Source organism: Amblyomma mixtum, chromosome 1 (assembly GCF_055824585.1).
Source record: "Amblyomma mixtum isolate Tamu chromosome 1, ASM5582458v1, whole genome shotgun sequence".
NCBI lineage: Eukaryota > Metazoa > Arthropoda > Arachnida > Ixodida > Ixodidae > Amblyomma > Amblyomma mixtum.
The window spans coordinates 29,790,804-29,805,816 of record NC_143012.1 but is presented as its reverse complement, the minus strand read 5'-3'; the positions used below and the strand labels follow the sequence as shown (position 1 = coordinate 29,805,816).

At 43.1% G+C, this 15,013-nt stretch overlaps 1 protein-coding gene across 4 annotated transcripts in view; it reads left to right on the top strand.

Annotated features, from left to right (window-relative positions):
* Ent2 (Equilibrative nucleoside transporter 2) overlaps positions 1-15,013 on the top strand; it is an 86,661-nt gene that overhangs the window by 62,233 nt on the left and 9,415 nt on the right. For 3 of the 4 annotated variants that reach the window (XM_089547302.1, XM_089547305.1, XM_089547296.1), the window contains 8 exons: positions 2,812-2,963; positions 5,338-5,485; positions 7,071-7,231; positions 7,958-8,055; positions 9,503-9,553; positions 10,389-10,474; positions 11,686-11,734; positions 13,641-13,738. In XM_089547302.1, coding sequence (XP_089403428.1) covers positions 2,860-2,963; positions 5,338-5,485; positions 7,071-7,231; positions 7,958-8,055; positions 9,503-9,553; positions 10,389-10,474; positions 11,686-11,734; positions 13,641-13,738 — 795 coding nt within the window. In that variant the 5' untranslated portion in view covers positions 2,812-2,859. Of the gene's footprint in view, positions 1-306; positions 545-2,811; positions 2,964-5,337; positions 5,486-7,070; positions 7,232-7,957; positions 8,056-9,502; positions 9,554-10,388; positions 10,475-11,685; positions 11,735-13,640; positions 13,739-15,013 lie in introns of those variants that run through there. The other variant, XM_089547311.1, reaches the window with a different exon arrangement.

Here is a 15,013-nt window from a genome sequence, read left to right as displayed (position 1 = left end):
TGAAATGAGTAAACTGGAGCTAGGTTCTGCAAAGTCCCTCATATCTTTGTTCCTTTGTTTCAAACTTTCCTCACCTTCTTTAAGCACTGCGTGTTTTTTTTCCTGTTTTTGGCCGCTAGATTGCTTCCTTTTGTGGTTCAGCGAAAAAAATATCGATTTATATTACCCTATCTTAGGGCCACGGTGTATCCTCAAGGAATGGTAGCATGTGATATACACGAGTGTCGCAGCATCTCCGCACGCAACTCTTGAGTGCCGTGCTTATCGGCTGTTTTGACACCAGATGACCCGTGCAAGCGTGCCGCCGTACTCGAGTGCCGATCGGCACGCTTTCGTCTTTTTTTGAGTGCAAGTATCCAAGAGCAGGCTGCTGCTACTGTTGCAATAGGCAGAGCAGTAGGAGATGGAACGGATTGTGCCGACCGTGGGGCATGGCGCCGCCTACGGGTGTCTACTGCTACTGATATTTCTCCTATCTGTGAAGAACTGCGGTATTACTTTTGCTCGGCATACGAGGTTCTGTGGTCTTTCCTGCCGAGGCAAGGTGAAAATATTTCTTCAGAACCAGCCCCTTTTTTTGTGTGCTTTACTGATTGTACCTACTTGTAGGCATTGTTCTCTTAAGTGTAATGAAAACAAGGCAGCCTCACATGTTCGTAGAAATGTACTGTCAAATTTTGCTTTTATTCATGATTGAGAGCATACTTTGTGTTTCTTTTCCTCTAATTTTGGTTTAACTTAGTGCTGATTCCATGCTATTAGTTTTTGCTAGTTCCTGCTCTGGCAGCTTATGTTTTGTGGTGACCTTTTTCATTAGTTTTAACTGTTCAGTTGTATTATCATACGGCGTGCCATAAGGTTCCCGGTCCATCGAGCGAACGTCATTAAGAGATAGTACATTTGTGCTGTGTTAAAGCAGTTGAATGTTTGAGTTTCATTGCTTCTTTTTCAGTGGCGAATGTGTTTTCCCCAGTGAACATTTTTTTAGGCTGCAGTCATGCCTGACTGATAGCTTGGTTTTGGTTTCTTCTTGGCACTCTGTCAATGTTCACTGATCCTGCACAAAGTCCAGTAGTCAAGCTATAGTAGCCTACTGGTACATGAATCTGTCCACTAATCATCAATAAAATGTGCTTATTAATTCAATCTGAGTATGCAGCTCTGTGCTGTGTGAAGTTCATTAATCATTGCTAAATTGGAAACTTTCTGCCATCGGCACTGCCTGAATGTGGCATTTTGCAAACAGCTATCGGTACTACTTGGGACAAGCTGTCAGTTCAGACTGTGATGCAGTTAAAACTGTAGAGCACATATTTTTTTCTTTTGTAATTTCCAGCCTATATGTGTGTTTGTGTGTTTATAGGGTTTAACGTCCCAAAGCGACTAAGGCTATGGGAGACGCCGTAGTGGAGGGCTCCGGAAATTTCGGCCACCTGGGGTTCTTTAACGTGCACTGACATCGCACAGTACACGGGCCTCGAATTTCTCCTCCAAAGAAATGCGGCCGCAGCCTATATGGATGGAGAACATATTATCCTGTCCAGATGGATTCCTTACTGCAATGCCACTGGCAATATATATATCAGACCCCTTCTCCTGGGCTTAGCACCAGCATTTCACATTGTTTATCTGTCTTTATGACAGTTTCCTTCATGAAAACTTCAGTCTTTTTCTGTAAGATCGCGTGAAATCCCATGACCACCATGTACTTCTTTTGCATATGTTTTTTTTCTGCACACTATAGCCTTTTATGTCACAAAACATGCTGGTTAGACCTTTTGTATATTGATTAATGAGCTGTCTACTACTAATCGTCACAATAAGTCAAGAGAGCTTGAAACTTATCTGCCATGTGTGATTGATTGTGCAGCGGTTGGGCTATTGCTTGTGATATCTGATCCCTCCTCGCTAATTAGCTGTGGAATTTTTTCTTTTCGGATTTGCAAGGGCAGCCCATTGCATTGTGGAAAAGAGAAAGCGTCACAAAGATGCAGTTTCACAGTTCCTTTAGTTTTGTTGTGTTAGGTGTTGATGCACCAAACATGCGTGTAGTGTAGACTTCTAGGTTATCAACCCTGACGATGATAGAAACACGATGCATCATACAGATGTGCTTGAAGCTGTTGCCTAAAACTGTTCAGAAGTTTTCAAAAGAATGGCTATGCAGCTGAATGAAATAACTTTTGGCCGTGAGCAGTAATTATGCTGGTATAATTGATCTTGCATCCGAAGCCACCTGCATAGGAGCAGTGCTTGTGATGCTGTTGAGTTATTCAAGGCAGTTGTCATCGAAATGTCCGTGTAGGTCACAAAAACAGTTGGTCTGTAATGAAGGCGAACTCTCCTGTACTAGCAACAATACCAGTGCCCAGCGTATGAGCTGGATAGTTAAGCTCATATACATTGTGCTGTCCTCTAGCGCTAGTCGTCATCTGTAGCTTTGCAAGTAAACCTCCTTAGACTGCATTATCTTGCTGCTGGTTCTGTGACAGACGTGGCAACCAGGTGGTCCTATGATGCCAGCGTTGGCAACATATCAGTCTAAAAGGCATCATATTTGCTCATTCCAGGATGACTTTGGGAGATGGAATCACCGCATTTTTTTTTTTTTATGTATTAGCATTAGAAGCCCCATTGTGAAGCAGAATTGTTTGGCATCCGGTGGCGTAGTGTTGTGTAAACTTGCCACCTGCCAGTATGCAAGAGAAGCGATTAAAAGCAAAAGGAAGACATAATGCTAACATATTGTCGTTGTGTAATGATAATTGAGTGCCCTCATAATTTTATTGTAATTCTTACTTCTTTTTGTAGGCTTAGCCACGCAAGTCAATTCACCGAGCCGCAGTTCATAGTTCCACCATGGGGGAGCGAGGGAGTGAATTTCCACTGCGTCCACTGGAAGAAAACCAGGTCCTCATCCTGCCACCAAGCCAGGCTCCTACGGTTCACCGCAGTTCTAATGCGTAAGAACACTTCCGCACTGCTGCTTCGAAAAATGCGTGGGGTTTATTCATATGTTTTTTTTGGTGCCGTGAAGTTGCGTCTTTGGCTTTGAGGGATGCATAGTAAGTTGCCGTGTATTAAGGTGAAGAAAAGCCTTAATGGCAAATACTGTCGTCCGTTAACAAAGCGTGTCACACGCGTGAACTCGGGAACTAAAAAAGATAGAAGAAAACCAATGGTTGCTTCAGGTAGAGGACGAAAAAATGAACATAGAAGCCAAGTTTGATGACTGTAGATTAATTAGTTAATTAATTATAAACAAAAATGTCGAAATAGCGCGGACGTCAATATAGCCACGGGAACGGTGTGACGTCACATCCACCGGAAGCCCTCACAGCATAGTGAAAATTGTCACAGAATGGTCGGAAAAACGTCGGATTTGTGTCAAATTAGTTGGAAAAATGTGTAATTAAGCGTAGTTAACACTTAAGATCTGCAAAAAGATAATTTGGGTACCGATATTGCCATGGGAACAGTGTGGCGTCACATCGACCGGAAGTCGTCATGGCATAGTGTCCTCGGCTTTCGCCTCTCAACACTTTAGTTGCCAAAGTGTCCTCGCAATTTTTGCCTTTGACCACGTGGTATGGTTTAATGTGCCCTGAAATCTCTCCTCATAGACAGTATTGTGGCATTTCATGCTGGTAGAAATTCAGCCGCCATGGCTAGGTACCAATTCATTGTGGATGGAGCAAGACGAAAAACAAACGAAGTAGGCACATAGTAACGAGCACTCATCTATGTGCGCTTTCTTCCTCTGTATTTCATCTCGTTTTGCTCTGTTACATTTATATTTAACTGTTACCAGCTTTCCCAACTTTCCATCCTTCTTCAGGGCACCAAAGGTGGAACCCTGTGTTTACCAGCTAAATTCCAGAGTCTCTTGGCAATTGTTGCAAGTGAACGGGACTTTTAATTTATTTTGGACAGGTGTCTTCTTTTGCTGCTTAGACTCCAATTTTTTGAGGTCACTGCATTTGCTTTCAGAGTGCGGTTATTTTCAGTATACAGTCCGCACCCGGTGATTAGTCTGGGGGGCTCTGTTTGGGCTGAAAATATTGAATTTTTTTTTTTTCCTAGGCTGTCTGCATCCGGTACACAACCTGTAGCCGGCGCACAGTCCGCGCCTCGTACATAGAATTGCGTTGGGCATATGGGTGGTAGGCAATAGAAAAAAAAAAACATACTGAGTAGTACGTATGTATAATCTGCAAAGTCCTAAATTTGAACTTTTAATCATGTATATCAATCGCGGGTGGACTGTACGAGGGGGTACCCAAAAGAAACCGGACTTATTTTTGTTTGAACTTATTTGTTCACATTTTAGGCAGAGACCTTCAATCTCCTTCAAAGTATTCCCCACTTGCAATGATACGCTTGTCGAATCTTTCATTCCATTTTTCAAAACATTGTTTAAATTCATCTTTTGTGATGCTTGACAGCGCCTCCGTCGTTTTTTTCTTCACCTCAGCAACATCAGCGAAACGCTTTCCCTTCACCCATTTTTTCATTCTAGGAAACAAAGACAGTAGCACGGGGCAAGGTCGGGAGAGTATGAGGGTTGAGGAATACGGGTCATGCCATTTTTGGTGCAAAATTGTCGTAGAGACAGGGCTGTGTGAGCAGGGGCATTGCCATGATGGAAAAACCAGTCACCCGACCACCACAAATCTGGCCGCTTCCACCGCACACTGTTGCCCAATCTTTTCAAAACATCCAAGTAGAAAGCCTGGCTAACTGTCTGACCCTGCGGAACAAATTCTCAATGGACGACTCCTCTTACGTCGAAAAAACAAATCAGCATTGTTTTGAGGTTTGGTTTCACCTGACCAGCTTTCTTGAGGCGAGGTGAATTTGAAGTTTTCCATTGGCATGATTGTTGCTTTGATTCAGGATTCGATTCAGGAACACTTGAGTTGTCCCCATAGCATCGTCCTTGTACGTCTTTCTTAATATTTCAAGAGTTTCCATTCAACTTTTTCCGAGCAAAAATCAGAATTTCACCGGCGCACGCTGTTCACGAAAATCAGCCATTGCAAAAACGACATTCACACAAAACAGTCGTCACTCTAAAACTCTGCCTAAACTAGTCTGACCTCCTTCAGCGACGGCACTCGGCTTACTGACTCTGGAATGTTCGTTCTATGCGCTCCTAGTGGCAAAACGCGGTACCAAAGAAGCTTTGCCGACCAAAAAATTTAGTCCGGTTTCTTTTGGGTACCCCTTCGTATACTGAAATTTGCAGTATTTTTGTGTTGCTTCTTGATGGATGTTCTCCCACTGCACTCAAACTGCTGTGATGGGATTTGCTTCATGAAATGGCCCTGTATACAGGCACATATGCGAAAGGGGTGAGGAGCTGAACGGATTGCCGGCAGTCAAAACGACCCCCAAGGACTCCTACAATCTGCTGTACTTGATCCTGCTCATACATGGCGTTGGCACGCTCATGCCATGGAACATGTTCATCAATGCCAAGTCGGTGAGTGTCAAGCTGCTGTGTCATGAGTTTTGCTGTAGATGCATATTTGCATTTGCTGTGGGCAGAGGGAATTGCTCACGCCCTCTGCTTTGTTTCCCAGCGCTGCCGAGTATCTTGGGGAGCTTTTTTTTGCAAGTTCAGTCGGTGAATGTGCGTGAACGAGATATTGAAGTTAGAAGCCCTCTGTCTTTTGAATGTTGCTCACTTTTAATCAAGCCTGTCTGCGGAAAATGTGGCGATGGCTGGCACTGCATGATTTCCATCTTTCGCATGCTGGACATGTACGCGATGTCTATCACGAAACCCAAAGGCTTTTAAACTCCCCCGAGAAAGTGAGTGTTATTGCCTAAAGCCTGTCAGCACATCATCTCACCTCAGTGTGGCAGGCTTCATCTTTTGTTGCACTGTTATCTTGGACTTATTACACAAGTTTCGTGCCTGAAGCCAGTGCTCTAAAGCAATTGGCTTCAGAAAGAATTTGGAATGTTTAGGCTTAGCCGTGCAAGTCAATTCATCGAGCCACAGTTCATACCCCCCCCCCCCCCCCCCTCATGTAATGCACTCTTACAAGTATCTGAACGAAAGAATGATTTTTAAAGGGACAGTGAGGAGAGCACTATTAATATTTTTTTTATAGCAAAATCCGATAGTTCGGCATGTCCTGGCTTTGTTGCCACTTGGCCGGCAACGAAAGATGCATTTATTTCTAAGAAATTTGGATTCGAAGTTGAAAAAGTTTTTCCCGCCGCTCTGATTCAAATTGGGATTCTCCTATGACGACACAGGACTAAGCGACGTGAAACATGACGTGATCATGACGTGACGCAGACTCCGTGATTTCTGGCGGCCAGCAGTGCGGCCTAGCAGCAGCCGAAAAGAAAGCTACCACCGGCCGCACGTTGAAGGCATCTATCGGCTACTGCGGCCGTCGCTACAGTCGCTTCGCTTACGTTTGCACTGGCGTTTTGCCAGCGTTACGATGGATCTCGTTCTCGAAGTCGTCAACGAAGTTCTCGCAAATAGACACCCTTAGCATACCGTGTACCTTGTTACCGCTAGCGGAACACCGGGAGCCAGCCTAACGCCGGTGAGCAGGCGCTGATTAGTCCCGATGCTTCAGGCGCGCGCGTAGCTGCCGGGCACGTGGCACCATCTGGCGACGTCAAGGAGATTTGCGCATGCATTAGTTGCGCCTCAGTGATTTGTGGCTTCTCGTGTCTTGGTGTTGCTAGAACCATTGGTTCTAGCAACACTGCTTTGTCCTATGACGTCATCACGCTTGTACTTGCGAGTTTGGCCTGCGGCGGCGATACCTGCATTTTGGTTCTTGCTCTTTTCTACGTTACAAGAGCTTTGTTGTCAGTATGAGTGGCGTCTTTGTAATCAGGAGCTGGTATTCTGCCGATACAAGCCAACTTCAATTTCTCCTCAGTGTCCCTTTAAGGCTTGAGCACTGGCTGGGATATAAACAAAGAAAGAGCGTTCCCACGCCAATGCGATCACCTTCTCATTTTCTGTGATGTCCAGTCAGTGGGTGTGGTTTGTGGAGAACACTGCTGATGCTTGGTGTGTACTTGCTTTGCAGTACTTTCAAGATTACAAGCTGGCGGAAGGGGTGCTTCCGAATGGCTCGTCGGCTGCCACCGAGCTGCAGCTGTACAGGGACGACTTTATGGGGTACATCACGCTGGCCTCCCAGCTGCCAAATTTGCTGTGCAATTTTCTGAACCTCTTTCTTCAATTTGGGTGAGTACACGGGAGGAATTGACAGGCTCTGCCCACGTGGCAGAGCTGTAACTGCACATTCCTGTTGCGAATAGGCTACTTTCACCGCGAAACTGAGCTTTTGTAAGCTAGGAAAGGGGGGTGGGGGGGGGGGAATAAATACAGGTGTTGCCATCACTAGTCAATTTCACAAGCAAAGTGCAATGACACGGGGAGACTTTTCTTTTGCGCTGATCTCCGAGGCCAGGTTCTACTACCATTCACTTCCAAATGGTCGTCACGGGGTCCTTTTCGAGTTTGAATTGCGTGGCAGGAAAAGAAAATGATTCATTTTTAAATACAGTTTCATCAACAGAAAACATATTTTATTGCTGCCAAACAAATATCATTGTACAGTTGAACCTCGTTATAACGAAGTCGAAGGGACTTCGCAATTACTTCGTTGTGGCCCTAGCTTTGTTATAGCCCATGTTGGCCGACCTTTCGGTGGTAACTGCCATTCATTTGTTATATCAATTATTTCATTATAAACCGTTTTGCTATAACGAGGTTCGCCTGTAGTCGTAAAGACTACAGAACAAAAACTAGGAGAACACAGGAGAACAAAAACTAGGTGGAGTTCTGTTCTGTGCCCTTTCCAGTACTGAGATTATGTGTGCCTGGGAGATGTTGTTTTGCCCACTCCATCCCTTTGTACAGTGCTGTGAGTGATGTCATTGGTTGTTGCTTCTCTTGTTCCCCCAACAGAGATCGTAGCCTTACGCCAAGAATTGTCGTTAGCATCCTCGTTGAGGCCGTTGTGTTCATTGCGACTGTTGTGCTGGCCATGGTGGATTCTTCCTCATGTAAGCAGCGTTCCCGTGCTATTCCCCTGAAAAATTGAGCTTCATGCTGAATTCTTGAGTGCATAAATATGTGGCGTTACGTGTAATGAAGATAGTATATTCATTGGCTGGGAAAAATGGAAATGTGACAGGTTGTTTTTTGGAAACATGGACTCTTAATAATCTGCAGCATGTTGTTGCAGTCGTTTGCCCAAATAAAAAATTGGTTTGGTTTATGGGGGTTTAACGTCCCAAAGCAACTCAGGTTATGAGCGACACCGTAGTGAAGGGCTCCCGCAATTTCGGCCACCTGGAGTTCGTAAACGTGCACTGACATAATTGACATCATGATTGCACTCATATTTTCTAGGTGCGTTTTGTGCTGCTAATAAGCCTGCATATATTTCTCTCTTATCACACACATCTATTTATCATTTCTAGGTGCACTACATTTCTTGCCACTTTCATTTCTTTCATTTCTTGACCGACCGGTGTCGCTGTTTAACTTAGCTGAGTGGCATCAATACTATTACGTAGTGTTGCTGACTCTGGGGAGCAAAGAGCGATAGTAATAATTTATCTGAGCAGTGGCCAGCAATGTTTTGAATAAAGGCAAGACTGCTTCATTGATAGCAGGAATTTTCATCAGTTCATTAAGGGGGGACACTGGTCTTGAAAATAAAATTTTATTAATTCAGTCATAGTTATTAAATTTTCAGGGCACATGTATTTTTGTGCGCTGATTCTAGGTATGTCATTTAATTTCATGTAAAACAATTCCTTGAGCACTTATGCACTTTTTATGCAACTATTTTGTGGAGAGTTTTGAAGAAAATTTGCGGCAGGAAACTCTCTGAAATGTATGCCATTGGGTTCTGTTGATACCAAGGAATGCAATAAGGGTAAAATTATCATCCTGGCTCTCATAGAACTTAAGTAATGGGGTACTGAAGCTGCCACTTTAGAAACGGGAATACACACTTTCCTTCTCATTTCTGAAACAACAACTTCAAAACTCTATAACTTAAGTTCTATGATAGGCAGGAAGACATTTTCACCCTTATTGTATTCCTTGGTATCAAGAGAACCCAATGGCATACATTTCAGCAAGTTTCCCACAGCAAATTTTCTTCAAAACTCTCCACAAAATACTAGCATAAAAAGTGCATAAGTGCTCAAGGAATTGTTTTACCTGAAATTAAATGACACATTTAGAATCAGCACACAAAAATACATATGCCCTGAAGATTTCGTAACTGTGACATCATTAATAAAAATTTTTTTTTCAAGACCAGTGTCCCCCCTTAAAACATCTCAAGAAGCAACTCTTCCTAAAGCAAAAGTGACCTCATCCTAATGACTGTGTCCTGTACATTTGTTTGAGCGATGTCTAATAATGACCGCCAAAATTAGACCCATCAGCACTGTCTCATTAAACTGATAAAGCCTCCCATCTTTCTTTTTCCAGGGCCAATTACGTTCTTCTACGTTACCATGGCCCTTGTGGTTGTGCTGAACAGTGAGTCTTTCCATGTTGCTTGTATTGGGGTGCAGTAGCTTTAAAGGTGGCGGCAGTCTTCAGACTTTAGACAGTTTTAGTATAGCGTTTGCGTTTTTTGCGTACGCAACACGCAAGATGTTTGCGTACGCTAAATTCAAAGCGCGAACAACACCTTCAGTTGAGCGTTTGCGGACCGTTCCGCAATAGGCGCTAAGTAGATATACAACATCCAGGTTCAGCCCCGTTTGGGTAAGTACCTAGCGCCACCACACGTCGAAAAAAAAAATTGAGGTCGTTTTGAGAAGTGCTAAAAAATGGCCGTTGCCATGACGACAGTGTACACAACCTGTCGTTAGGCTTACGGGCTTGAAAACAGACTGCTATCTCAAGAGTACCGGCAAGTTATTGCACATAACATTGCGTCCCAGTGAAACGACAGAAAGCGGAAGCGAATACCACCATTTATTGCCAGTTGAGCGCCGAATAACTCGATGACGAGGTATTTTAGAACCGAAGCGGGCAAACAGGGCGCCGCCATGTTGTCTCCGCAAGCCCAGCAAAGACGCTACGCTATTTCCAGAAAATTGCGTGCGTACGCTAAACGCTAAGCTTCTTTTAGCGTTCTGCGCATGCGCATTCTACATGCGCTATTTTATTGCGTAAGCAAAGGTTTTGCGTACGCTATACTAAAACTGTCTTTTAAGGACTTCTGTTTTAGTGCTGCTAGTTGAAGTCTTCTGCCATCACACTGTGTCCTCTTTGTGTGTGTGTCTGCTTGCTTCCCTGTAAATGTCATCAGTAATGTCATTTTGACTCTTGTTACAAACCACTGTTCTGATTCGTCTCACTGCAGTGGCGTGCGGCGTCTACCAGAACAGCATTTACGGCGTGGCTGCCCGTCTCCCTGGCAAATATTCGAATGCCGTTGTCCTTGGTTCTGTAAGCAAACAGTTGTATGCATGTGCTCAATTCCACCGACTCCTAGCCAGCGGTGTTTTAAGGCAGCAGCTCTTCAGCTCTTGGTTTTTAGCTGGCTCTTTCCATTTTCTTGTGTCCTATATCATTGAAGGTAGATGTGCATGCGTTAAGCATAGAATAGTATTATGTTGATCACGTACTGTTATACTGTGTGTGTTCAAACCATACGAACACAGCTGCGTGCCATCATGATCATTTGACAGGTTTCTTGGGAAGAGCTTGTTCTAAACATTTTTTTTTTATGAAGGCTGCACTGTGTGTACCAGGACCCGCTGTTCAAATTGCATTGTCAGTCTCCTAAACATTGTCACTGCTGGAGTGGCTGGGAATCTGAACCTTCACTTACCACTTTCCAAGATTTCTTGCTTTCTGATAGTTATTTTGTCTGATTCGTTGTCCCCCTAGAAATGTTAGGAAACCGCATTCTCGCATGCCTTAAGGAGGGACATGGGTCTTAGAGCATTTTTTTTTTATTTGCAGACCAAATGCAATGAAACTGCACAGACTTATTCAGTTTTTTCTGCTGATGTCAAATATGAAATTTGTTTATTTCTATGCCAATTAGTTCCTGAGATAATAATATATATCATGCCATTGTCTGCTCAAACAATAGAAAAAAAATGGGCCACCAGGAATTTAATTTTAATGTGTGGGTAGATACTACAATGTGTGAGGAATGCAATGCTGGAAGCAGTTTTGAGTTTTTTTGTCCCTGTGGACAAATGGGCTTAATAGTTAGTTTCATGTGTGCCATGTGTTTTCTGGCACTGTATGTCTGGTTAACTCACTTGAAAACTAACTATTAAGCCCATTTGACCCACAGACAAAAAACTGAAAACTGCTTCCAGCGTTGCATTCCTCACACATTGTAGTATCTACCCACACATTAAAATTAAATTTCTGGTGGCTCATTTTTTTTCTATTGTTTGAGCAGACAATGGCATGATATATATTAATATCTCAGGAACTAATTGGCCTAGAAATATACAAATTGCATATTTGACATCAGCAGAAAAAACCGAATAAGTCTGTGCAGTTTCATTGCATTTGGTCTGTAAGTAAACAAAAAATGCTCCAAGACCCATGTCCCCCCTTAACAAAGAGAGGAGTTGGAGTAATTGCTTTCAGATGTGTTCTTGAATTATTGATCTTTTATGAATATTTCTTTTCAGAATATCAGTGGTACTGCTACATCTCTACTAAACATATTTACCATAGCAGGTGAAGTATATTATGTTTTCTTAATTTCATTGTTGGCATTATCATTGCTAATTCATTTCTCATTGTGTTTTAGTTATGTGTGGCAATTGATATAACTGGGTGTCTCATTCTGTTCAATGAATATTTTTCATGAAAGTACATTACTAGTTAATACAGAGTACTGCTTTTGAGGTAGCACTGTCTGCGTAGGCAAGCCTGTTCATGCATATTTGTGAATATTAGCGAGTAACTTTGGAATATGTTCAAATTAACTCCAATTAATCTGCATTGAACAGAGTGAAAGAGCATGTATAACTTTTGTGCAGGAAAAGAAATTGCAAAAAGAGAGTTTACCTATCATTGTGTGTCTATGCATGTTAAAGCCTTCAGCTGCAAAAGTATTCTGCTTCTGTGTACTTGCTTGCGTTGTTTATTTTTGGTATTTTTGGTTTATTTTTGGTATGCTATGCTTTTGGAGCCTGTACCACATGGCTAGCCAGCTGGGCACCTTCACTGTCCTTGGAGTCATTGGGAAGTAAAAACAAGTCAAGAACGTAAATAGTTAGCATTGCAGAAGGGATAGGAAAAACAGAGGGTGGGAAAAAGAGACTACACCAATGCTGTTTTCAAGTAGTATGAATGAAGTGAGCTTGTTAGGGGTGTGCGAATATTCGAAATTATCGAATATAATTCGAATATTATATTTTTAGTATTCGTATTCGATTCGAAATCCAGGTATTCGTGTTGTTTCGAATACTCGACACGACGCGAATATTTGTATCTAGCCGAATATTCTATTGCGAGCACCAGCGTTCATTTCGGTCCGCAAGTCCTATCGACAGAGACATAACAACATGGCGGTGCCCAGAGCAATGCGTAACGTTGGGCCATGCAGTAGCTGACTGCGCTGGTGAACTTCTTTGTGGCTATACCTGCGAAGCTGGTATAGTCAGAGCTGTGCACAAAATACCTCGCAATACGTGTCAGTTCAGTGCCAATTGAGAGGGAATTATCTGTGGCTGGAGAAGTCGTTTCAGCTAGAAGGGAACTACTTCTGCCTGACCATGTGGAGCAGCCGGTTTTTCCTTCACGACAACCTTTTATGTTCATCCCAGCAACGCTCTTTTGTGCTGATGGCAAGCTAGCCTTGATCAATGCTGTGTACTAGCCATCTTCTCTGATATTTCCACTATTTCCACTCTTCTAAGAACAATGTTCGAGACTTTGATACTTTTTGTGCAGCCACACACATCTTTTGTGTTCATTTCATCACTGATAGTTGAACTGTGATGTTCTTGGGTACTCAAATAATGCTTTGTAGTGGTTAAATGCATCTGTCCTTGATTATTTGATATTCGATTCGATATTCGGAACCAAGTATTCGTATTCGAAAAATTTGACATTCGCACACCCCTAGAGCTTGTTGCATACCCTCACTTTTCAGCTCACTTCATGCATGGAGCAATAAATGCTCTCCCTGCGATTATCTCCCATTTATTGCTCCCGTGTAACAAGATGTTTGGACGTACCTTGCTGGCTTGCCTATCCTCTCTGGGGGCACTTCTGATTAGACAAACAAATTTTCATGGACCCTTCATGTTCGTCTTAAAGGGAGTCTACTGTACGGGGCCAGTCTTTGGCACAACGTATCCCTGTCATTTGAGTGCTGAGTTGAAGTATACTCACAAGAAAATGTTAACAACCCCTACACTTCCTGTTCTTCCAGCTGACTAAGGTTTTTGCTTTCTTTTCTTGCCCCCTAATTCCCTAAATGTCTTAATTCAGTCCCTAAATCAAGCCCTAAGAAATGATAGTTGCTAACAGCTCTGTCCTTTCAGGGCACAAATGTGATTCAAAGCGGAAAAGTGTGGTCCTTACTTGTGCGCACATCCGCGATCTCATCCTGGTCCCTGGTGTTGCCTTGCAGCCTCGCCGAATGCCCGCACAGCGGCCATCTATTATTTCCTGTCAGCTTTGCTGGTGTTGCTCCTGTGCCTTGACTCCTACTTTGCCCTGCCGTTGCTGGTGAGCCATTGTTGCAGTTCTTTGTGTGGGCCTGCATGTCGCTGTTTGTTTTCAGCCATCTAATGATGATGATGGCTATTTTTGAATGGCACAAGGGAGCCAAAGTACATCGCTCTCTGACAGTTTTTCAACACTGTCAGAGCTCAATAGCTCATTAAAAAGGCTGGCTTCCCCTGGCGGCTTTTAAAGCTCGGTGACGAAGGTTGCTTTTGGCTACCTTGAAAAACTTTAAAAAAATCAACACTGTATTTTCACCTTGGTTCAGAAAGTAAAGCGAGGTGCGTTTTGAAGCATTATTTGATGTTTCCTGTGGATTTTCTTGGATTCGTTGTCCTCAATTCATGGAATTAAAAGTTTTCTGCCGCAGAAAGTTAGGGGTCTTATGTGTAAAAGTCTACTTCCTATTATTGGCTCATTGTACTTGTTTCTTATTTGCTTTGCAGTCGAGCCGCTTTTTTTTTTGTGTGTATGTGTGTGTTTGGGGGGTTGGGGGGGGGGTGGGTGAATAAGTGGATGGGCGGTACCGTGCTAATAAGGTAGAGTAAAAGGGGAAAAAAAAAAAAAGGAAATGGTTGGCTTGTACTTCATATCGCATTGTGCAGTTATCAAGTTTTCTCACTTCTGCATCTTTATCGGTGCATTCGAATAGGCGAAGGAGCAAGATGTCTAGGGAGTCTAGAGAGCGTACCGTCACAGACTAATCAGAACTCAGAATCTAAATGTAAATCAGCCATTGAAACACTCTCTTCGGTATCGCAAAGCAAGAAAACTTGCTCCTGATTGCCGACTGAAATACGCAGTACCGTATTTTCCGGTGTACAAGACGCACCCTTGTATAAGACGCACCCACCATATATGCAGGCTGTCATTGAAAAAATTGGTATATAAGACGCACCCGTGTATAAGACGCACCCCAATTTACCCATTTAGGCTAGTGAGGCTTAATTAAACATGCTTATGCGACCATCTCAAAATGCACCGTACGTGTGAGAAGTTCTTAAGCAACGCTAAGTGATTGTGAAAAAGGCAACACTCACGCCATACCTGCCCACGTTTTAGCACAAAAGAAAAAAAAGCGAAAGAACTCTCTTTATGTCCATAACAATTAATTTTTACATAAAACCTTCAAAGTCTTCATCTTCGGATGTGCTATCGAAAAGGCAATGTGGCTGAAGCATTCTCTTCGCACTACGTACTTGCAAAGGGTGACTAAAAAAAACATCGGCTTCTCTTGGCTTGTCTTGACAATGGCCAGAAGCGCGACTGTCACCATCT